This window comes from Sceloporus occidentalis, unplaced genomic scaffold, assembly GCF_023333645.1.
Source record: "Sceloporus occidentalis isolate IW3139 unplaced genomic scaffold, rSceOcc1.0.p SCAF_119, whole genome shotgun sequence".
NCBI lineage: Eukaryota > Metazoa > Chordata > Lepidosauria > Squamata > Phrynosomatidae > Sceloporus > Sceloporus occidentalis.
The window spans coordinates 2,527,212-2,551,500 of record NW_028317099.1 but is presented as its reverse complement, the minus strand read 5'-3'; the positions used below and the strand labels follow the sequence as shown (position 1 = coordinate 2,551,500).

Below are 24,289 nucleotides of genomic sequence, written 5' to 3'. Positions count from 1 at the left end.
GGACTGCACTATAACTGTCACCTCTGGCTTTCTTCACTCTTCCGTGTATAGAAAACCCACAGACAGGTACAGCTACCTTCACAATTCAAGCTTTCATCCCAAACACACTAAACAAGGTGTCATTTACAGCCAAGCCATAAGATACCACCGTATCTGCTCTGACACTCAGGACAGAGACAAACACCTGGGCGCGCTGGCAGAGTCATTTCAGAAGAAGGGCTACAAGGAAAAAACTATATCCAAAAAAATTAAATCTGCTGTAAGGACACCACGGGATAGGCTTCTAGAATACAAAAAAAAGGATAACACAAACAGGATCCCTCTGGTAGTTACCTACAACCCAACTCTTGAGGAAATCCGCAAAATTATTAAAGACCTACAGCCGATATTCTCAGAAGACCCCATACTGAAAAAAATATTCCCTCAGCCCCCAATACTGGCATTCAAACAACCACCAAACCTGAGGAAAAGATTAGTGCGCAGCAAACTGGCCCCAGAACAGGAGCATACACAGAATGGCACTGTACCATGCAACAAAAAATCCCGCTGCAAACTTTGCCAACATATATGTGACAGCAACACAGCCAGTCACAACAACAAAACATACAGCATCAAATATTCTTACTCATGTACATCGGCAAACGTGGTGTACATGATACAATGCTCTGCATGTGACAAAGGGTGCTACATTGGAGAAACTGGGCTTAAGCTGCACCTTAGAATGAACCTGCACCGAAGCTCCATCAAAAACCACGAGGAAGAAAAATATTGCACCCCGGTAGGACATCATTTCACACAGAACAATCACTCCATCCAAAACCTAAAAATTAAAGTACTCAAAGGAAATTTCAGAGACTCTCAGGAAAGAAAAACATTTGAGATGAAAATGATTACACATTTTAACACCATAAAAGAGGGACTTAATGTGGATTCTGGTTTCCTTACACACTACCAGAACTTCATATGAACTTCATCTAGTCATCCAATGTCTAATTGCTGTTATCTTTGATGTTTTACTGTGGTTATTGGTTCCCTAAGTTTATTTGTTCTGTCCCTGGGTTATCTCTCTACCTCTCTGCATTTCTCACCTCCAGACCTATTATTTACGACACCCCACTCAACCCCCCCCTTATACCATCACTTGTTTTAAGTTGTAACCTCTATCATGATGATTAGTATTGCTTCAGACCTGATGAAGGGAGGATAACTCTCGAAAGCTTGTCTTTTTAATATTATGTTAGTCCAATAAAAAAGGTATCACCGCATACTCTGCAATACTCTATTTTTTGACATCGTGTCTACTGGACTAATACGGCTTCACCCTTTTACATTATATATATATATATATATATATATATGTGTGTATATGTATATATATATATATGTATGTGTGTATATATATATATATATATATATATATATATATATATGTGACCTGGACCCAACAAACTGTTCTGTCAAAATTCCATGTTTGAAAACTAAAATGTGCATGTTCCAGTTTTGAACCCGAAATGCCAAAGGGACATGCCCTACCCATGTATTCCTGTACTCGGGGGGGGGGGGGGGGGTGTTTCTGAATACAAGTTGTTTCAGTAATTTTATGTACCCAGGGAAAAAAATACGGAAATACTGTGTTCGAAAAAAATGAAATTTTACTGCAATGTTTAGGACAGATTGGCACTAAAATGGTTAAAAAAAAAGTGTCAAAATGCCCCAAGTAAAATACCGTATTTGCTTGATTATAAGACAAGGTTTTTTTCAGAGAAAATGCTCTGAAAAATACCCCTCGTCTTATAATTGGGGTCGTCTTATAATCAGACCTCAAATAGGTCTGACTATGAGACGACTAAGATCCAGATCCCCCCGCAGCTGCAGGGGACCTGGATCCTCTTGTCTCTCCCCCCCCCACTCCACTTACCGGTACTTCTGAGTCCCCTGTGCTTAGTCCGGGCAGCGTGTAGAGCTCTACGCGATTCACGTAGACAACTTCCGCTGCAGCCAGGAGGAGGTGCGGTTAGCAACGGAGAGTTCCCCGTGATCTCTGACACCCGGCTGCAGCGGAAGTTGTCTACACGAGTCGCGTAGAGCTCTACACGCTGCCCGGACTATGCACCGGGGAGTCAGAAGCTCCGGTAAGTTTGAAAGAGGGACGGGAAGGGAGTGTTAATGGGGGGCATAAGGCATTTCTGGAGGCAGAGTGCTCTGTGAAATGCCTTTTAACCCCCTTAATGCCACTCTGCCTCCTGAAATGCCTTATACCTCCCTATATGCCACTCTGCCCCATAATATGCCTTTTAACCCCCTAAATGCCAGAGTGGCATATAGGGATATAAGGCAATTCTGGAGGCAGGGTGGCACATAGGGGGTCAAAAGGCATATCATGGGGCACAGTGGCATTTAGAGGGTTAAAAGGCATATCATGGGCCACAGTGGCATATAGGGGGTATAAGGCATTTCTGGGGCAGAGTAGCAAGCCAGGGGGCAGATGTGCGTAACTGGGGGGGCAGGTTGAAAAAAAAAAAAGGAAATCAAAATATTTTTCTCAATCGTAGCTTTTAGAAAAAAAATTTTTTTCACGTAGTTTATATGAATTAACATTTACTGGTAAAACTTTTTTCCTATAGGGTCGTCTTATATTCAGGCTTTTTCTTTTTTTCATAAATTAATATTCAGATTTTGGGTGGTCATCTTATAATCAGCAAATACGGTACTTTGGAAGGTCATCTTTCAAAAAAGATATACATTTGTTAAGCAGTTTTTCTTTTTCTGGCCGCTATTGGGACGCAACTCCCAGCATACCACAATTAAAAGAAATCCTGTTTAGAAACAGCGATGCGCATCATTCATATTTAACCCGGTAAGTGCCAAAATAAATGAAAATACCAGGCATATAAGGTGTTTCCAAAACCATTTGGAAAATTAATTGCAGAACTGCAGAATGCACTTCATTTGTTGATGGCAGGCGAGCCCCCTGCCGAAACGACTAATAGAGTAGCACACACGTACCTTCATGGTGCTATCACTAGGCCCTAGCGTAAATTAGCTACACCAGCGGAGGTAGCAGGCGTTGCCACACCGCAAACAAGTGCAACCAGGGAGAGAAACTACCTTGAACATTACGGACATTTGAGGCATGATTTCAGCCAGGAAGCGAACTGGCAGAGAAGAGACGCTGGCACCACCACCACCAGCAGCAGCATTTGGAAAGGCGAATGAGTGGGCAATTGACGACCAACTCACCTGTTTCACCCCAGGGCAAAGCATCCAAAGACTGTCAGTCCTAGACGTTTGGGAGCGGACTTCCATAACTCAAACACTAGGCCCTAGCGTAAATTGGCTACACCGGCGGAGGTAGCAGGCGTTGCCACACCGCAAACAGAGGCAGCCAGGGGGAGAAACTACCTTGAACATTAGAGAAAGAAAATTAACTTTCCAAGCTAAGAGCTGGGTAACCCAATTTGGGCAGATTGAATTTAAGAAAGGCAATCTGCTCCATCAGATGAGGTGCCATGCGTGAGCGCTGTGGACTCAGCATGTTTCCAGTCATAGAAAACACACGCTCGCTTTGAACAGTGGTTGGCGCACATGATAGTAGCTGCTGCGCAACCCATGAGAGTGCAGGCCACACACTCTTCTTTTCATCCCAGTAGCTACGAGGATCAACATTAGGCGCAGAAGGAACTTCACAGAGGTAAAGTTTGACCATTTCAGCAGCACTACTCTCCTTTCTGCTGCTAGCTCTGTCCAATGGTCCAACTATACTCCCAAGTGCCTCTTCCCAAAACACAGCTGTATTGTGCTGCTTGTGGTACTGCTGCTGATGCTGCTGCTAGGAGTAGCAGACAACATCATCTCTTCCTCCTCCTGCACCTCTCCCTCCTCGGACAGCATTCCCATTTTACGCTGCCAGTCACGCACCTTTTGAACCAATTGCTCCCGGTAGCTACATTGAATTTCCATGCTAGCTTTCCCAAAGGCACGCTAGCATCATTTCGGGAGTTTCTTCCATGCGTTTGCGAAGGTGTACTTTTAGCAGATCCTTCAGCTTCCTGACTATGGCTGCTACGTCAGGATGTAGAGTGCCACCTTGAACAGCCTCACGGTTTTCAAGGAACACATCCATCTTGCTGCCTAGATGGGAGAACACTGGGATTACCTGGGCCAGATTGGCAGTGTTTTGAGCCACAAGTTTTCAGTGGCATCCTTGAATGGATTAAGGACTGCCACTAGCTGGGCGATCACTGTCCAATCCTCCCTATTCAATGGAGATGTAATCCCAATATTATGCTCTGAGGCAAGATTATGGATTGCCCTCTGCTGCTTCAAAATCCTCTCCAGCATCTCTAAAGTGGAGTTCCACCGCGTACTGACATCCTGTCGTAGGCAGTGTACGGGAAGACCTGCCCTCTCTTGCTCTTCCCTCAAAAGTTGGCTCGCCTTAACACTATGGTGAAAGTGCCCAGCGATCTTTCTGCAGCGGGACAGAACTACTGCTGCTACATTAGTTCCTTCTGACATTGCTGCCTTCACTACAAGATGGATGATGTGGGCTGCGCAGCGCACACCAACAATATGACCATCTCGCAGCGCTTTCACCATATTGGCACCTCCGTCAGTTACCACAAAACCATCTTCAACATTGGTGCCCGCCTCTGCTCCCACCCAAAGGCTAAACATTTTCCTCATTGCATGCAGAATATTTTTGGAAGTGTGCTTTTCATCCATCACTTCTGCATGGAGAAGGAATGATCGGTAGCCTGCTGCAGCAGCTCCTTAGACACCAGTGTGCTGTCAAAGAAAGAAAGGCATGCTGCCCACTAGGTGCACTCCACAAATCTGTTGTGGAATGAACCAGCAGCCTTGGAAAGCTCCTCTACAGTGAGGGGACAATGTTCCTACTGAAAGTGGAACGTGACGGAACTGTGTATTGTGGAGCCACAGTCTCCATCAATTGTTTGAAAGGCTCCCCTTCAATCATGGAGAAGGATGCCCCTTCAACAGCAATGAACTGACCAATAAGTCGCGTTACTTTATTGGCCTGCTGTTTGGGCATTGATCTTGTCAGGTAAGGGGGTGCGGAGCGTGGCGCAGGCACCACTACACAGAGTCCAGGAGCGTAGCACAAAGAGGGGCAAATCCAGGAGAATAGTCGAGGTCACGGTCCAAAGGTCAAGGCAGGCAGCAGACGGCATAAACGGAATACGAAAGCCAAAAAGGTCAGGATACCAAGGATACGAGTACTAGAGGTAGGGGTAAGCAACACTTGAAGCTTAACAAAGAAGCACTGGTGTAGAGGCTTGGGGAGTTTATATAGGGGCAGGTAACACCTGTACTCCTCCCACCCACAGTGCCTGTCTCCCTCCCCCTTGCTACACCTGAGTGGAGGGAGACAGAGCTGGGTCTATCTCCTCCCCCTCCCTCTGGTGGCTGTGGGAGAGGGAGGTTGCATCAACGGGGTTAAACCCCGCCCCCTCCTCTCCGGGTGCGCGGCTCGTGCTCGGCACTTCGTGCCCGCAGACCGGGAGTCCGGGTGATCGGGAGGTCCGCGGGCAGGATTAGACCTCCTGCCCGACGTCTCCCGCGACGCCGGACCCGATACTCTGCGTGGCGCACGGTCCGGGGACCGTGCGGCCACGTCGCGAGGAGGTCTGCCGGTGGGGGATCGCGCTCCGAGGCGACGGCCCCCCGCAGCGAGGTAGGTGCTCCCGGCCGGGCCTGACATACCCCCCCTCGTACACGCGACCCCCGGGCGTGACGGGGAACAGGACGACCAGAATGGGAGTGATGGAAGGATCGGATCTTAGCAGGGGCGTGAACGTTGGCCAGGGGTTCCCATGACCGTTCCTCCGGGCCGAATCCCTTCCACAGAACTAGGTACTCAAAACGACCCCTGCGAATGCGGGAGTCAAGGATGCTCTCCACCTCGTATTCTTGGTCGTCGTCCACCAGAACCGGAGGAGGAGGAATGTTGCTTCCCCCAGCGTCCAGAGGAGGGACCCATTTCTTCACCAAGGATACGTGGAACGTTGGATGAAGACCCCAGGAGTCAGGGAGCTTGAGCTTGACGGCAATCGGACCGACCAAATCGGTGACGAGAAAGGGTCCTAGATAGGTGGGACCCAACTTCTTGGAGGGTGTCCGAGTGGGTATGTATTTGGAGGAGAGCCACACCTTGTCGCCCACTTGAAGAGGGGCATGCGGCCGATGGTGTTTGTCGAATTGTTTCTTGTGGTGTGCTTGGGCTTTCTGCAGTGCGGCTCTGAGGACTGGGACGGTTTGTTGTAGTAGCTGGATACGGTCCCGGGCCGGAGGGACCCCCTCGGTGGATGGAAGGTCGAAGAGGAAGGACGGGTTGTACCCGTAAACCGCTTGGAAGGGAGACATCCCTATAGACCGTTGTAGGTGGTTGTTGTATGAGAACTCCGCCAATGGTAGCAAGGTGTTCACACCTACACCTACAATCGTCTTGAAGATGCGAGACGTAGCAGCGCAAGTATTGTTCCAGTATTTGGTTCACCCGTTCCGTCTGGCCATTGGTACGGGGGTGATATGCGGACAAACAGCGACGGACTCCCAAACCCTTGCAGAACGCTTTCCAGAATCGGGACGTGAACTGGGTCCCCCGGTCTGACAATACTGTGTGGGGAGTCCCATGTAGTCTGTATATGGCTTGCAAAAACAGGTCGGCCGTCTTGGCCGCCGTGGGTAATGCAGTGGTGGGGACGAAATGTGCCATCTTTGTGAGACGATCAACCACCACCATGACTGTGTTGTGGCCTTGTGAGGGTGGTAGGTCCACGATGAAATCAACGGTGATGTCTGTCCATGGTCGCTCGGGGATGGCGAGGGGTTGCAGGAGGCCTGCTGTTTTGGTGGTGGGTTTCTTGGATCGGGCGCACACGGAACATGAGTGGACGTACTGCTCGATGTCTTTTGACATAGTCGGCCACCAAAAGTATCGTCGGGCGAGGTCTCGGGTCTGACGGTGTCCTCCATGACCGGAGGAGGGAAGGTCATGGACTGCGCGGAGAACTGTGTGTCGCGCGAGGAGGGGTACATACACCAACCCGTCTTTCAGGAAAAGGCCCTGAGAGGCCTTGCAAGACACTGTCTCTGGTTCGGAGTGGAGGGTTCGGCTGTGTCTACGGAGGTCATCCATGAGGGACGTCTGTATGCCCAAGAAGTGGGCTGACTGTAGGATCCCGTCTTGTGACGAGACTGGTTCCTCCACCGGGTCGTACAATCTGGATAAGGCGTCGGCCTTGATGTTCTTTGTCCCGAGTCTGTAGGTGATATGGAGTTGAAAGCGAGTGAAAAACAGCGCCCATCGGGCTTGCCGAGGGCAGAGTCTCTTGGCTGTACGAAGATATTCCAAGTTGTGATGGTCGGTGAACACGGTGATGGGGTATTGTGCTCCCTCCAACAGGTGCCGCCACTCCTCCAAGGCCATCTTGATGGCGAGGAGTTCCCGGTCCCCCACGTTGTAGTTGCTCTCAGCCGGGGAGAGTCGTTTGGAGAAATATGAGACCGGATGGAGAAGGTCTTGGGCTCCGTGGCGCTGTGAGAGAACGGCCCCCACAGCGGACTCCGAGGCATCCACTTCCAACCAGTAGGCCTTCAGAGGATTTGGGAGCACGAGGATGGGGGCTGTGGTGAACTGCTGTTTCAGCATGTCGAACGCCTTTTGCGCGGGTAGTGTCCACCGAAACTTGGTATGTTTCTTGGTGAGACTGGTGATGGGGAGGACCAGGCGAGAGAACCCCTTGATAAACCGCCTGTAGAAGTTGGCGAAACCGATGAATCTTTGGACGGCCTTGACCGAGTTCGGGACAGGCCATTGCTGGATCGCCATCACCTTCCTGGGGTCCATCTCTATCTTCCCCGGGGTGATTATGAACCCCAGGAACTCCACCCTGGTGGTTTCGAAGGTGCACTTGGAGAGCTTGGCATAGAGGTGGTTCTGGTGGAGCCGAGTCAGCACCAGTGCCATGTGCTTTCGGTGTTCTGCTAGTGAGGATGAGTAGACGAGGATGTCGTCCAAGTAGACCACAACACCTGGTATTCATAGGCGGTCTCCCATCCAGGTACTAACCAGGCCCAACCCTGTTTAGCTTCTGAGATCAGACGAGATCGGGCGCTTTCAGGATGGTATGGCTGGAGGCAAACGAACAGGGGGTTCAGGGAGGACTCCTGCCCCTTCTGCTAATGGTTCCCCCACGGGTCCAGGGAGAACCCCTTCAGGGGGTGGTTGGGGTATGGCCCCTTGGACGACTTGGAACTGTTGACGGAGCAGGAGTTGATTCTCCTGTAGGTCCATCATGTTTTGGGCCATAGCTGCAATCTGTTGGGTCAAGGTGTGGAGCGCATGAGCAGCGCCTGCAGGCTCCATAATGGCTTCTTTGTTTTGTCAGGTAAGGGGGTGCGGAGCGTGGCGCAGGCACCACTACACAGAGTCCAGGAGCGTAGCACAAAGAGGGGCAAATCCAGGAGAATAGTCGAGGTCACGGTCCAAAGGTCAAGGCAGGCAGCAGACAGCATAAACAGAATACGAAAGCCAAAAAGGTCAGGATACCAAGGATACGAGTACTAGAGGTAGGGGTAAGCAACACTTGAAACTTAACAAAGAAGCACTGGTGTAGAGGCTTGGGGAGTTTATATAGGGGCAGGTAATTAGGCTTCCACCCCCTATCACCTGTACTCCTCCCACCCACAGTGCCTGTCTCCCTCCCCCTTGCTACACCTGAGTGGAGGGAGACAGAGCTGGGTCTATCTCCTCCCCCTCCCTCTGGTGGCTGTGGGAGAGGGAGGTTGCATCAACGGGGTTAAGCCCCGCCCCCCTCCTCTCCGGGTGCGCGGCTCGTGCTCGGCACTTTGTGCCCGCAGACCGGGAGTCCGGGAGCGCGGCCTGCCACGAGGCAGTGCCGCGCCGTGATCGGCGCGACGCCGGACCCGATACTCTGCTGCTGCTATTGGTTCAGAAACAGCTGTTGGGGTTTTTCCACTCTCTCTGGAGATGGTACTAGTTATTGTTTTTGTACCACGGCCACCAGCTATGCTGCCTGCACTACGTTTTTCTTCTGCATCTTTCCCCAATAGCACAGCTATGACTTGTAGTGCGAGCAGGAAGAACAGACTCTGCACTTGGCCTCTCAGTCTCAGGCTCCTCTGGTACCTCGCTAGGTGGAGTTCCACTATGTGTAGCCCTCTCTCTAACTGTCTTTACAAAAATATTGTAAGGACTTGGTGGATTGCTAGAGGTGCTAGGAGGACATGGCGTGGCGGTACCGGTGGGAACAGTAGAGTAGAGGTGGTGGTGGTTTTCCCTACGAAGGAATGAGATCGCTTTGGTTCGGGAAAACCCCTCTGAGTCTTGCTGCTCATTTGGCTTTGCTTGGTACCTTGCATGCTGTTTGTGGATGGGGAAGATTCTGCTTGGGGCAAAAGGCACTTCTTTTTATTCACGGGGCTAGTAGAAGTACTAGTTGTGCAACCCTTTAACTTTGAAGGTGCTTCTGGTGCTTTAGGCTTTCCGTAAAAAAACATAGAGCTTGTGGGCCTAGCAGCACTACTACTGCCTGCTTTTGGTGCCTTTCCTTTACTTGATGATCCTTCAAGCAATGCTTCCCCAAATGATAAGCGAGAGCTTGGCCTACTTGGCCGACCAGACTGACGCAAAGGCTGCATCTTAGAACTGGTGGTGGTGCTGGTGGTGGTGGTGGTGGTGGTAGATGGAGCTTGTCCCTCCTTAGTCCCAAAAGGAGGATCCATTTCAAATTTTAGAGGAAGTTTCTCTTCAGTGCTACTGCTGAAAAGGTAAAACTATGCACAACTGCACTGTGCTGTTGTGTGCAATCTGCCAAAGTGCTCAAGTTATTTAAATTATTAACTCAAGATTAACTAGAGGTATAAGGCATTTCAGGAGGCAGAGTGCTCTATTAAATGCCCCCTTAATGCCACTCTGCCTCCTGGAATGCCTTATACCTCCCTATATGCCACTCTGCCCCATAATATGCATTTTAACCCCCTAAATGCCAGAATGGGATATAGGGGTATAAGGCATTTCTGGAGGCAGAGTGGCACATAGGGGGTCAAAAGGCATACCATGGGGCACAGTGGCATATAGAGGGTTAAAAGGCATATCATGGGCCACAGTGCCATATTGGTGTGGCAAGCCTGGGGGCAGATGTGCGTAACTGGGGGACAGGTTGGAAAATACAAGGAAATAAAAACAAAAAAAATATTTTTCTCAATCATAGCTTTTATTTAAAAAAATAGTTTACATGAATTAACATTTACTGGTAAAACTTTTTTCCTTTAGGGTCGTCTTATATTCAGGCTTTTTCTTTTTTTCCTAAATTAATGTTCAGATTTTGGGGGGTCGTCTTATAATCAGGGTCGTCTTATAATCGCTACTTATATTATAGATTATGAATTAGAATTTATTATATTATGTTATATAATATATATTAGAAGAATTACTTATATTATGGATTATAGATAGAATATAGATTATGAATTAGAATTACTTATATTATAGATTATGAATTAGAATTTATTATGTTATATAATATATTATAGATTAAGATTAAAGATTAGAATTATTTTCGTACTACAGCTAGTACCTTGAAGCTTTGCATAGTACAGGTGTTGTCGTCACACAGTCAATCTTTCTTGAAAATAAATTAGAAAATAAAATGTCACAGCAAAACAGTTAGCTTCACTGCTTGCTGAACAAAAATACACAGCACTTATGCGGCTGCACTCACTAGCCCAACAAGTTCACTTCACTGATGGACTGAGGTGAGCAAAACAAATGAAATAAAATTAAATATTAATTAAGAAAAATTTACTTGGTCTCTTGCTGTTGCTAAAACAGCACAAACTAAAGAGCTGCAGCACCAGTACTAATAAGATTAGCTGAACTATAAAGTTATTAAATTATTAACTAAGTTATTATTAATAATTTGTTTATTAATTAATAATAAAATGAATTATCAAATTCTAGATTGAGTTTAAAGGTAGTAGTGGACTGGTTAATCTTTGGATAAATTATTAACCCTTCTACCTGACAGTCTGTCTCAAGCAAAATAAGGTATTAGTAATTAATTTTATTTATAGCTAATTAATTATTAAGCTAGCTAAAATGAATTATATAATATTACTATAATGATTTTAGATTAGACACTAGTAGATGTCTTGAATGTCTACAGTACACTCTACACTAGTATACTATAGTATATATGACTGACAAATATATATATAATAATATAATGTATTAAATTATTATATATTCTATTAAATAATTATTTATAAATTCTATTTAATTTATCTAAGTGAAGACAGGATAGGCAGTAGGCCTGTAGCGTGATGTCACAAAATCGAGCTGATTGGACAGACGAGGATCAGCTCACTCCCGTTTGAAATTTTGGTCTTCGCCTACGTTTTGCCGGCACCGTATTCTGTTCTACGTTTCTTCGGAACGAACAAAAAAAGGACTCTTCGGGCTTGTTTTCATGTTCGCCTGAAGACGAATGCACAAGTTTACTTATTGAGAAGAGAGAATTTACAGTTGAAGAAAGACATGAGAAAAACACAAAAACTGCTCTGGTCTTTTAGTGCAAACGTAGTAACAAAAAAAAAACCCTGAAGGGGTTAAGGATTCGGATGATGTTTGTGTTTAATAACTCGCTAGGAATGGATGGTGCTAAGACAATTTCATTAAATGTGTTAGTTAATCAAGTAGAGAGAATGTGTGAATATTTTGTAAAACACATTTCCAAACCCATGCGGGCCAGGTGTTTTAACCGGCTCTAATCTATCTATTCCTCTTTCTATTTAAAGTTTCTCTCTGCATATCGGTTATTTTAGGGATAGTCATGTTGCCTAAGTAATAAAGTATGCTTGCGTCTGTGGAGGAATCAGGCAAATTATATAAATTAGAGACATTGAAAGCATTACCTATATCTTCTGGGGTAGTATATATGTTCTCGGCTTCTAAGATTTTATCCACTCTATTGTTAGAGTTGATATACAAATCATTTAAATCAGCCCCTTGTTTTAACTTTTTTCCCTTATTAACCCCTTCGTGACAAAGGCTGATTTTATTTTTACCCTTCGTGACAATGGCCGTTTTAACATTTCTGCGCCGTTCATGTTTAGCTGTAATTTTATTCTTTCCCGTTTACTGAACCCACACAAGTTATATATTGTTTTTTTCAAGAAGGGCTTTCTTTATATGTTTTGATTGTATCATATTATTTACTATTAAAAAAAAAAGTATAAAATATGGTGAAAAAATTAGAAAAAAATTACTTTTTCAAACTTTTAGTTGAAAAAGCTTTTACTCATCTATAAAAGGTAATGAAAAAACCTGCTAAATAGATTCTACTATTTGCATGCACACATTTTACACCCGTGGGACATCCCAGCAAGGGATATTGTTAAAGCACATCAAGTGCCAGCAGCGGAGGTTGTTTATGTGCATCGCCGGTGAACGTCTACGCGATGCACTTAGACAGACAATCTCCCTTGCGGGCACTTCTCACGGCGGAAGTTCCAGCACCGGAAGTTGTGCTTCCGTGGAAAGTGCTGGCAGGGGAGGCTGTCTCAGCGTATCCGAGAGTAGGAAGCAGGTCCCCTGCAGTGCTGCAGGGGATCTGTATCCTAACCCCGCTGCCTGCCCGCCTCCTGGAACTGCACATCCCAGGCGTCGGGCGATACGAATTGCCCATTCCTGTGCTAAACCCGAATATAGGCCGCACCCCCGACTTAAAATGGTGGGGGGAGTGCAGCCTATATTCGGGCAAATATGGTATATATATGTATGTGTATATATATATATATATCCTGTAGAACTTAATAACAATATGGTAACGTGTTATCCTCTCTTAGGGTTTGTGGATATCAATACTAGAGCCCAAAGACAGATTTGGATTATGAATATTTTAATAACGAAAAGACAAATATTCCACAGTGCCACAATTACAAAAAAACAAGACATACAAAGGAAAAAAAAACAGCAAACAGTTCTTAAAAACAATGGGACTTAAACACAGGACCCTCACTCAGATGGTTTCTTATGATGTTGTTCCAATCAGAGTATATCGTGGAGTTCTGCATTGCCCCTAAATCAGGCTCTTTTGCAAGAAAACACCCCTCTGGTTACATGACCAATTATGACACCTTTCATAAGAATTGGTTCCCATCTTTGATCTGCCAATAAGTTATGGTGGGTGCCGCTCATCAGGGGGGTGCCAACTTCCCGGCACCCCTCCAGAGACGGACAGTAATGTCCGCTGCTGGAGGAGCAGGCTCGCAAGAGAGCGGTATCGGAGGTCTTTAACAGACCTCCGGCTCCCTTGAGTGATTTTAAGCCGGTTCCCTTGAACCGGCTTAAAATCACTCAAGGGAGCCGGAGGTCTGTTAAAGACCTTCGATACCGCTCCCTTGCGATCCGCGCGGCAACTGCTGCTGTGCGCCGGGGTTTGTTGTCAGAAGCCGCGCCCACAGTGCCCTCTGACCCGGAAGAAGACAGAAGAAGAGGAAGCCTACTGTAAGAAGAAAAGACTGCTGTAAGAAAAGAGGTAGAAAAGAAGGTAGGAAATCATTCAGTAAGACTGAGTGAGAGTGGATTGGTATGTGTGGAATCTGTGGATTGGTATGTGTGCAATCTGTGGATTGGTATGTGTGGAATCTGTGGATTGGTATGTGTGCAATCTGTGGATTGGTATGTGTGGAATCTGTGGATTGGTATATGTGTGGATTGTTATGTGTGGAATCTGTGGATTGTTATGTGTGGAATCTGTGGATTGGTATGTGTGGATTGATGTGTGGAATCTGTGGATTGGTATGTGTGGATTGGTATATGTGTGGAATCTGTGGATTGGTATATGTGTGGAATCTGTAGATTGGTATATGTGTGGAATCTGTGGATTGGTATATGTGTGGATTGGTATATGTGTGGAATCTGTGGATTGGTATGTGGAATGTGTCGATGGGTATATGTGTGGATTGGTATGTGTGGATTGGTATGTGTGGAATCTGTGGATTGGTATGTGTGGATTGGTATATGTGTGGATTGGTATATGTGTGAGAGTGATGGGTGTTATGCTGTACCATTTCCAATGTCTTTTTCATTATAATTATGCTCTAAAGTACATCATAACTCCCATCACTCTATACTGTTCCATACAGTGGCAGAGCTGGGAGACAGAGGCCTTGCACCCCCACCGCAGGACTCCTGAAAGGTAAGTGAACTTCAAAGGGGGCAGAGGGTAGATAGTTAGGAGGGGGTAGATAGGGAGAAGGGAGTGAGACGGGGGGATAGGGGGTAGATAGGGAGAAGGGAGTGAGAAGGGGTAGATAGGGCAGAAGGGGGTGATAATGGGTAGGTAGGGAGAAAGGAGGGTAGCAAGAATATTGAAATAAAGAGTCAGAATGAGAGAGCGAAAATCAATGGATTAGTGTGTGGATGAATTGTGTGAATGAGTGAGAGAATTAATGAATTTGTGAGAATGCATCAATAAATATGTGTAAATAATTTGTGTGAAAGAATAAATGATTGTGTGAATGAAAGTGAATTAGTGAGTGACTGTAAAAGTGTTTGTGTTAATCATAGGTGTATAGTTGATTTGTCAAAAAGGCAAAGATGGTATAAGCAGGGTGTTTATGGGACAAAAATGGCACAGGCAGGGTGTTTATGGGACAAAGATTGCACAGGTAGCGTGTTTATGGGACAAAGATGGCGTACACTCGGCTGTTTGGGAACAATGCTGACTCATGCTGGGCTGTTTGGGGGCAAAGATGGCACGTCCTATGTGTGTGTAATTTGGGTGCTGGTCAGGTTCTATGTGGGCAATGTGGACGCTGTTTTTTTGGAGGGTTATTAAAGAAAGCACTATTAATTTATTTTATTTATTAAATTTATTTTTTCAGATTTCTTGTTGTTTACAGTTGACATACAGTTTACTAATTGGTGCAATAAATATTCTTAACATAATTTTGTAGATGTCTTTACATTTGGTGGGGGGGGTGCCACTTACAGGAACCGCCCCTGGTGCCAAATACTCTAGGTACGCCCCTGCACTGTCTATTTTATTTATTCACATAAAATGGCCACAAAAATCCTCAGCACCAGGCCCGTGATGCTCTTAATCCAGCCCTGCCTCCAGTGCAAAAGAGCCTGATTTAGGGGCAATGGAGCCACCTCAAAGAGGAACTCCACTATATACTCTGATTGGAACAACATCATAAGAAACCATCTGGACATCTGAGTGAGGGTCCTGTGTTTAAGTCCCATCTTAAATCCAACTTTTACCCACAGTGTGTTCCAACCTAAATGGTTTGTGGACTGACTTTGTTTTACTGTTTAAGTAAATTAGTTTTGATAGAGTGACAGAATGACCTGTCATACAGGGCCCCAAGGTAGTCAGAGATGGCTCCAGCCTGGCTGCCAAACAGGCAGGAACTCCATTCTGTAAACTAATCCCATTAACAGGATTGCTTCCAGGGGGGGGATTCAGTAGCTAAAGGTGATTAAAGGTTGGGTTGTCTACATGTACCTGTTTATTAATGAGAGTTCTGTGGCTATACGAGTCTGTTTTACAAGAATAAACTGTTCATTCCTGCTGTACGGAATTCAAGTTGTGTCTACTTATTGGGTATACATAGCAGGGTTCCAAGGTGTGCATGCTGGCTGGTGCTGGAAGTTATTCAGGGGACAACAGGAGGATACTGGGTGATCTCTGGGAGTTACTACAGCTCTCTTGGTGAACCCGTTACAGATAGATTGACATATAAAAGTTGATCAAAACTGTCCACTGCTTATTTTCATTATCGCCAAATTAACCCTGTATTAATATGCATTATAAAGCTAGAAGGCTAAAATGAGTGCTACCCACACACTCCTACATTTCTGATAAAATGGCCCACTGTAGAAAAAACTTTGACACCCCTGCATTAGTGATATCCCTGTACTTAATTGATGTTGCTAAACACCTATTTGCATGCTGTTTGGGAGGGGTATATACCAGGAGCTGTAAATTCATACTTAAATGTGTGTAAAAAAAAAAGCACCAAAAAATTAGTAGCACAAACTTTGACAAAGGCTGGTGGTAGTATTAGTACATGGAAAGTGTAAAAAAAAAACCTAGCATGTGAAATACCCTGGGGTGTCTAGTTTTCAAAAATATATGGTTAGGTGGTAAATTCTGTTGGCCAGCTTCAAAGATGTCCCATAATAGACATGGACGCAGGATGACAAGATGTTAAAATCTCAAATGAAAAATGTGCATTTTTTAAATGCGGCCTTTTAGCTCCCAAACAACTCAACGTGACCGCAGGATGACTAGATTTGGAAAAAATATGTTTTTGTGGTCTATTTAGTAGGTTTTTTTATTAGCTTTGGAAACATTTTTCCAATTTATAACCTTATTTTTCTGAATGGATGGAGCTGGCGCTAGTCACTTGGCAACTGGACCACTGTGCTGGCGCTACCCCCACCTGTAAATGCACCTACAATATTATACTCGGGCATGCTTTGGCCATTCTGGCAGTTGGAACGCTGTGCCGTAGCACACTGCAACCATTCCAACTGCAGCTTCACCCTATACACTTTAACTTTCTGTGACCAACCCCTGTATCTACTGGGATGATAACGTGCCACACCAGGTTGCCTCTAATTTAGTCGAGTCAAATGGATGCATTATTCTTTAATATTGAATATAGACTGTAAGCTCGTTTGAGCAGGGCCCTCCTCACCTGTTGTCTCTGTTAGTCAATTTATGTTACATACTACTTATGTCCTGTCTACCCATTGTACAGTGCAACGGAATTTGATGGCACTATATAAAACACATAATAATAAATCTACCCTAAACCAGTATGTTTAGTTTTTTATGGATTATAACTGTAAAAGTTATTTTTGATATTCTTTTATTTTGGTTTGCGGCAAGAAAATGTTAATATTCTTTAGATCATTATTAATAACAAGGTCAAGATGTACTGCAAAAAAATTAGCATGTCGGTTGTTTGACTTATTCAGTGAACCTTTTTCATTGTAAAATGATCTCTATTTTCCCACCTATCAGTCGTCATTATTATAATTTTCACTCTACACTCTTTTTTTTCTGATTTCTAAATTTTTCAAATAGTTCCACACACCATGTTTTTTAAATTCTACATTCTGTCTCTCGTATTACAGGACTATACTATCACCATGTATTTCCAGCAGAGTTGGCGAGATAAGCGCTTGGCATACACTGCTTTGCCACTCAATCTCACACTGGACAATCGGGTTGCTGACCAGCTATGGCTTCCAGATACTTACTTCTTAAATGATAAAAAATCCTTCCTGCATGGAGTCACAGTCAAGAACCGAATGATCCGGTTGCATCCAGATGGCACTGTCCTTTATGGACTGAGGTTAGTTCGTATTCTTCGTAACACAACAACAGTCCATTATAACATGTTAGAATTCTCTTTGAATGTCACACAAAACTATGAGACATATCTTAACATTCATTTTTTGCAAACATTTATGACTGTTTTATACGAGTTAATTATATATATAATTGGTATTAGACATGCAGCTCTTGGCATGGGGTTGGGAGGCATTTTGGAATGCTGAATGGGAGACAGAACTTTTATCTGCAAAAGAAGCCATTGCTCATGTTTAGAGCCAACTCCTTTTGGGCTCAGAAATTCCTTAGACTAGTGTTTTGAGCAGAGGTCCTGATGCCAGGTTGATAGAAGGGAAGTTGAGGTTCTTCCTGCTGGATTTTATCTGTTCACTTTATATAAGTGGACTATGGGTGTTATTTCCAGGGGTTATCGACAGAAGCTAAATACCCATCTTCCAGAATGTTTATGATGACTAAGCTTAACATAAGGAGAGAACAAAAAAATTGTCATCTTTTCATCCCTCAACAAATTCCTCAGCAAAAGGGTTCTAATTCTTGTACCAGTTTCCCTGCAAGGAGATGGCACTTATTCTCCAGTTTTTAAAGTGCCCATAGGTTGAGGCAAACTGCGTCTTTTAGCGGAATTCAGAGTAGTCAACAAGTTTGGTCCTTACAAGTTCAGAACGGAAACTCTCAACGCTGAATCTCTTGGATACCTTTCTTAACATCCCAATTGCTACTGCATTTCAGATGATAATAACTGTCTCTGAGATGGAAGTAACTTGCCATCCGTAGTTTCAGGCCCTTCTTTTCTGTGTGTCTTCAGCTCCTCGACTCTTTGCAGAGATCCTGTGAGAAGTCTCAGCACGTCAGGTTAATGAGGATACAAGGGGTTCCCTACCTGGATGATTGGCTCCTGATAGCCCCCAAAATTAATATATTCTGCAAACACATATCTAGCAGCCTAGATCCAACAGGAATACGTCCTACCTTCAGTTCTCCAAGACATCTGCTAGAGGCATTAGTAGTAAGAGAAAGGTGGTTCTCTGGGTAGACCTCACCTACAGCATAGTGTATGGTTCTGCAGACCCCATCTCCAGAAGAATGTTGACATTTTGGAGAGAGTTCAGAGTAGGGCTACTAATAAGTAAATACCGTATTTTCTCGATTATAAGACAACAAAATGTTGATATTAATTTAGGAAAAAAAGAATTTTTGTTGGGGGCCAACCCGTATGTATTCCTATCCCCCGCACACAAAATAGGATTGTGAATACCACCTCCTGCATGATAGATAAAAAAAACAGTTGATCTTACTTGTTCTATCGAATATCTACCAAAATCTATAAAAAAAATTTCAGTTGGGGGGCAGCCCCCTCATTAAATATGCAATATCTCAGTAATTAGACTAGATCAAAAGCTTTGTCTGATCAAACCTGATCTAATGCGGAGCTATCATAATTACCGTATTTGCTCGATTATAAGACGAGGTTTTTTTCAGAGCAAATGCTCTGAAAAATACCCCTCGTCTTATAATCGGGTCGTCTTATAATCAGACCTCAAAGTCTGACTATGAGACGACTAAGATCCAGATCCCCCGCAGTCTACACGCTGCCCCAGCTACATGACAGGAGACTCAGAAGTACCGGTAAGTGGGGCGGGGGGGGGGTTATAAATGGGGGGCATAAGGCATTTCTGGAGGCAGGGTGCTCTGTGAAATGCCTTTTAACCCCCTTAATGCCACTCTGCCTCCAGAAATGCCTTTTTAACCCTCTATACGCCACTCTGCCTCCTGAAATGCTTCTCCCCCCTCCCATACACCACTCCTCCCCCCTCCCATACACCACTCTGGCTCCTCCCCATCCCATACTCCACTCTGCCTCCTCCCACACTCCCATACTCCACTCTGCCTCCTGTCAGCAACGGAGGTTCACAAGGGAGCCGGGTAGAGAGGCAGAGTGGCCACCCTCCCATACACCCCTCTGACTCCTCCCCCCTCCCATACACTGCTCTGCCTCTCTCCCGACTCCCTGGTGTTTTGTTAACCTCCGTTGCTGACAGACACTTACACTGCAGCTTCATAGAAGCCTCAGCGTAAGTGAAGGTGAGTAACGGAGGCTGTCTGTGCGATGCAGACCCCCACCGGCTGACAGCCTCTGTTACTGCCCTTCACTTACGCTGAGGCTTCAATGAAGATGCAGTGTAAGGGCCTGTCAGCAACGGAGGTTCACAAAACACCAGGGAGTCGGGAGAGAGGCAGAGTGGTGTATGGGAGGGGGGAGGAGTCAGAGGGGTGTATGGGAGGGTGGCCACTCTGCCTCTCTACCCGGCTCCCTTGTGAACCTCCGTTGCTTACAGGAGGCAGAGTGGAGTATGGGAGTGTGGGAGGAGGCAGAGTGGAGTATGGGAGGGGGAGGAGCCAGAGTGGTGTATGGGAGGGGGAGGAGGCAAAGTGGAGTATGGGAGGGGGGAGGAGGCAGAGTGGTTATGGGTGAGTTATAGTGGTGTATGGGGGGTATAATGAATTTCAGGGAGGCAGAATGGCATATCTGGGGGAGGTAGAGTGGTGTATGGGGGGTATAATGAATTTGAGAGTGGCATATCTGGGGGAGGCAGAGTGGTGAATCAGGGAGAATTTCAGGGTGGTGCAGGGCATTTATGGGGAGCGGAGTGGCATATCGGGGTGCACAGTGGCATATAGGGAGGTATAAGGCATAAATGGGGGCGAGTGGCATATTGGAAGTTATAAGGCATATCAGGGGGGCATAAGACATATCTGGGGGTAAAGGTATATCAGGGGGCTCAGTTGGATATCACTGACATATAAGGAGCATAAGGCATATCAGGGGCACAGTGGAATCTCTGGCATATAAGAGGTATAAGGCATATATGGGGCAGAGTGGCAAGCTGGGGGTCGGATGTGCATAACTGGAGGCAGTTTGGTAAATAAAAGAAAATATAAACAAGGCTTTTCTCTCAGTTTTTATTAAATATGAAAAATAGTTAACATATGAATTAATATTTACTAATAACTTTGTATTAAAACCTAGTTTGAGAAACACTGTGTTTGGGTTCTTGTAGCTTTTATTATTATGTCAGTAAAATAAGATGGTGAATAGCGAGAGGCCATTGCAATAAAGAGATGAAAGTGTAAATTGTACGTTTTTTATTACATTATTTTAAATTACTAAGTAGGGTCTGGTACATGAGTAGGCAAATGGCATATAACGCTTTGGTATAGGGAAAGGCCAGCTGATACCTGAGCAAAGGTTTCTGGGAGGTCAGGGCTTTTATACTTTCAAATTTGGCTCCAAAATGACGTTGCAAAAGACACGTTGCCTTAGCGTTGATGCTAGAGGAGGCCAATAAAGCTGTTCTTATGGCCCTTTAACTCGACGGCGAACCTACGGATTTCTGCTTCCATTAACCCCTGTGATCCTGCGTAGATAATGGGAGCAGAAATCCGTAGGGTCTCGGTCAGGAGTTAGACGTTTAACTCTTGAAGCGGGGAGACAGGCCAAGTTCCACGTCAGGAGTTAAAGGGCTGTGCGAGCGACTCTATTGGTTGCCTGCAGGGTCCTCCTCTGGCATCAACCTGCAGGCGATCAATAGAGTCACTTGCACGGCCCTTTCACTCCTGAAGGTGGAACTTGGCCTGGGGAGACCTTGGTCTCCCCGCTCCAAGAGTTAAAGGTCCGTCTGTACGAGTGACTCTATTGGTCGTTCGTATGGACCTTTAACTCATGGAGTGGGAGGGCCAATGGTCTCCCCCGGGCCACGTTGTGGCACCAGGATTTTAAAAGTCTGTACGAGCGACTCCTGACGCAGAACTTGGCCTGGGGAGAATATTGGCCCCCCCGCTCTAAGAGTTAAATGTCTGTATGAGCGACTATTGGTCGCCGGCAGTTGCACTTCATTGATTGATGGCAGAGGAGGCCCCTGCCGGCGACCAATAGAGTTGCTCATATGGACCTTTTTAATCTAGTTAAAATGATACCATTTATTGGCTAACAGAGTTTAATTGCGAGCTTTCAAGACCAAGTTGAAAGCTTAGGTCCCTTCCTAATGAAACGAAAACAGAATTTTCTAAATACAAAAGCACAGTTCACAGGTTAACAAAAAGGTAAAATAAACACAGAGGTATTGGAAAATGTACTGAGCAGTAAATTAGCAGGACTAAGTATAATGTGTACAGGTAGGGAAGCGCAGGGTAAACGATGTGAAAAAAATGGTATCCAGGACACTCTAAAATGCAGTCCTTTCCAATGATCTGTATAAAATAAATAATACTATGGCACAGTATTTGCTGACCAAAAACAGCAAATTTGTCTCCTGAGGAAGCCAGGACAGCACCTGGTGAAACGCGTAGAGGCTGATTTTATCTTCATCCATTCATATCACCACATATTCCTCGTGGACTGCCTTTACTTTCATGCTGTTGTAGCTCATTTTGTGAGCCATCACCTCTTGTAAGTTGCTCCAATAAATAGGGGCCACACTTTTTACTTACTTTACTGTGCCATAGTATTATTTCTTTTATACAGATCATTGGAAAGGACTGGATTTTAGAGTGTCCTGGATACGATTTTTTTCACATCGTTTAACCCTGCGCTTCCCTACCTGTACATATTCCACTTGTTTCAATAGTACTGTGAGGAGTACTAAGGAGGAGCTGCGGGTACGCATGTTATAATTCATAGAAGTGTCACATTTCACATACACACCTCGTTTGTAATTAGCAGGACTAACAGATCTAATAGATAGATACAGTTCTTTCAGAGCATCTTTGGTTAGTGGGGCCATAAAACCCATTTGAAACATGTCAGATCCATGAAGGTGTCAAATGTTAGCAGAAATAAATTGGTTGTAGTTAATTCAATGTTTGTGAGAGGATTAATGATTTGTAATGTTATAGTGGGAGATGAATTATTTGTCTCTATTGAGGCCAGTGCGTAGGGCATTCAACTGGCATATTAGTTTGACCTCCCATATTTTCTCTCCCTCTGGGTGCGGAATAATCCCATCAGTACTAAGAGCTTAACATCCCTTATGTTGTGTCCAGGCTGACAGAAATGCTGCCCAACAGGTGTTTCTATTTTTGTTGGTTGATGGTATGTTTGTGGGAATTAAACCGTTTGTGCAATGCTTGGCCTGTTTCTCACACATATATTGCTGTTGGGCATTTAACACACGTAATGAGGTATGCCACAGAGGATTTGCGTGTAAAACAGCCATTGATTTTGTGGTATAAGTGTGAGCCTGGTATTAGTATTTTTTCTGTGGTGTAGATGTGTGCACAGGTCTCACATCTCTTTTGTTGGCAGGGAAGGGTACCATTTCCTGTTTGCCTGTGAAGGGTGCTCTTCACCATCCATCGTTTGAGGTTGGGAGGCTGTTTGAATGAAAGTAGTGGGGGATGTGGGAATATTGTCCGAAGTCTTTTATCAGTGTGCGGTATTGCTTGTAGTTTCCTTGAAATCTTGCGTTTCCATTTGTGGATTGTAGGTCCACCACTAATGCCACTAATAACCACTAAACAGCCTTCTTCATTCCTCTCGTGACCTTTCTCTTCTACCATCATTAACTCTTCACACTCCCGGAATTCCCTTCCACGCTCTGTCAGATTTTCTCCCCCATATGCTAACTTCAAAAGCTCTCTGAAAACTCACCTCTTTCGTGAAGCATACAACCTTACCTCATAAGACACTCTGCCAGCATCTGAACAACCTTGACAGCTCATTCCGACTCATCCTCATCCAAGCAGTCCTCTCCTACAGGCAGGCTACTTAAGGGGCAAGGCTGGCACATGCTGCTTTAGGGACAGGGCTAGTACAGACAGGCTGCTTCAGGAGCAGAGGCCTACCACGTCAATGTATGGCTTAGTACAGTGAAGGAAACAAATATTTGATCCCCCTGCTGATCTTGTAGGTTTGCCCACTGACAAAGACATGATCAGTCTGATATAATTTTAATGGAAGGTTTATTTGAACAGTGAGAGATAACACATTTCAAATAAATTATAATTTGATTTGCATTTTACTCCGTGAAATAAGTATTTAACCCCTTAGCAAAACATGACTTAGTACTTGTTGGCAATCACAGAGGTCATAGTTACTTAGTTACATAGTTATATAGGCTGAAAAAAGACATGCGTCCATCAAGTTCAGCCTTTCCTATATCTGTTAATTTGTTGCTGTTGATCCAAAAGAAGGCACAAAACCCCAGTTTGGCTCTTTCCAATTTTGCACTAACCAGGGAAAAAATTCCTTCTTGACCCCAAAATGGCAGTCAGATATCTCCTTGGATCAATAAGCTGTTTCACCATAATTAAAGATTATATCCCCGAATATTATGTTTTTCCAAGTATCCATCCAGTTGCTGTTTAAACCTCTGCATACTCCGATAAAACCACACAATGGTTTGTATTGGCCCCAAATATATTTATATAATGCTATCATATCCCCTCTGAGGCGCCGTTTTTCTAAACTAAACAGATTTAAATTTCTTAACCTTTCTTCATAACTATACTGCTCCATTCCTTTTATTAATTTTGTAGCCTGCCTCTACACCCTTTCTAGTGCTATGATATCCTTCTTCAGAATAGGTGCCCAAAATTGCACAGCATATTCAAGGTGCGGCCTTACCATTGATTTATTATATTAAAATTATATTTTTATTCCGCGAATTGATGCCCCTTTTTATACACGACAATACCTTACTGGCCTTAGCAACTGCTGACTGACATTGCACATTGTTGCCTAATTTGTGGTCTATAACAATTCCCAAATCCTTCTCATTTGTCGTTACCCTTAATTCACTACCGTTTAGGGCGTAGGTTGCTTGTGCATTCCTTACTGTGTAGTGCATAACTTTAGGGCTGCAACAACTAAT

At 44.8% G+C, this 24,289-nt stretch overlaps 1 protein-coding gene and 1 pseudogene across 2 annotated transcripts in view; one reads left to right on the top strand and one right to left on the bottom strand.

Annotated features, from left to right (window-relative positions):
• The window catches only part of LOC149282332 (gamma-aminobutyric acid receptor subunit beta-4-like), a 168,492-nt gene that overhangs the window by 83,147 nt on the left and 61,056 nt on the right, over positions 1–24,289 (top strand). Inside the window, exons 1-2 of one of the 2 annotated variants that reach the window (XM_089498347.1) lie at positions 14,206–14,215; positions 17,199–17,421. In XM_089498347.1, coding sequence (XP_089354473.1) covers positions 17,216–17,421 — 206 coding nt within the window. In that variant the 5' untranslated portion in view covers positions 14,206–14,215; positions 17,199–17,215. Of the gene's footprint in view, positions 1–14,205; positions 14,216–17,198; positions 17,422–24,289 lie in introns of those variants that run through there. The other variant, XM_089498346.1, reaches the window with a different exon arrangement.
• Positions 8,044–8,162, bottom strand: LOC149282333 (5S ribosomal RNA; annotated as a pseudogene).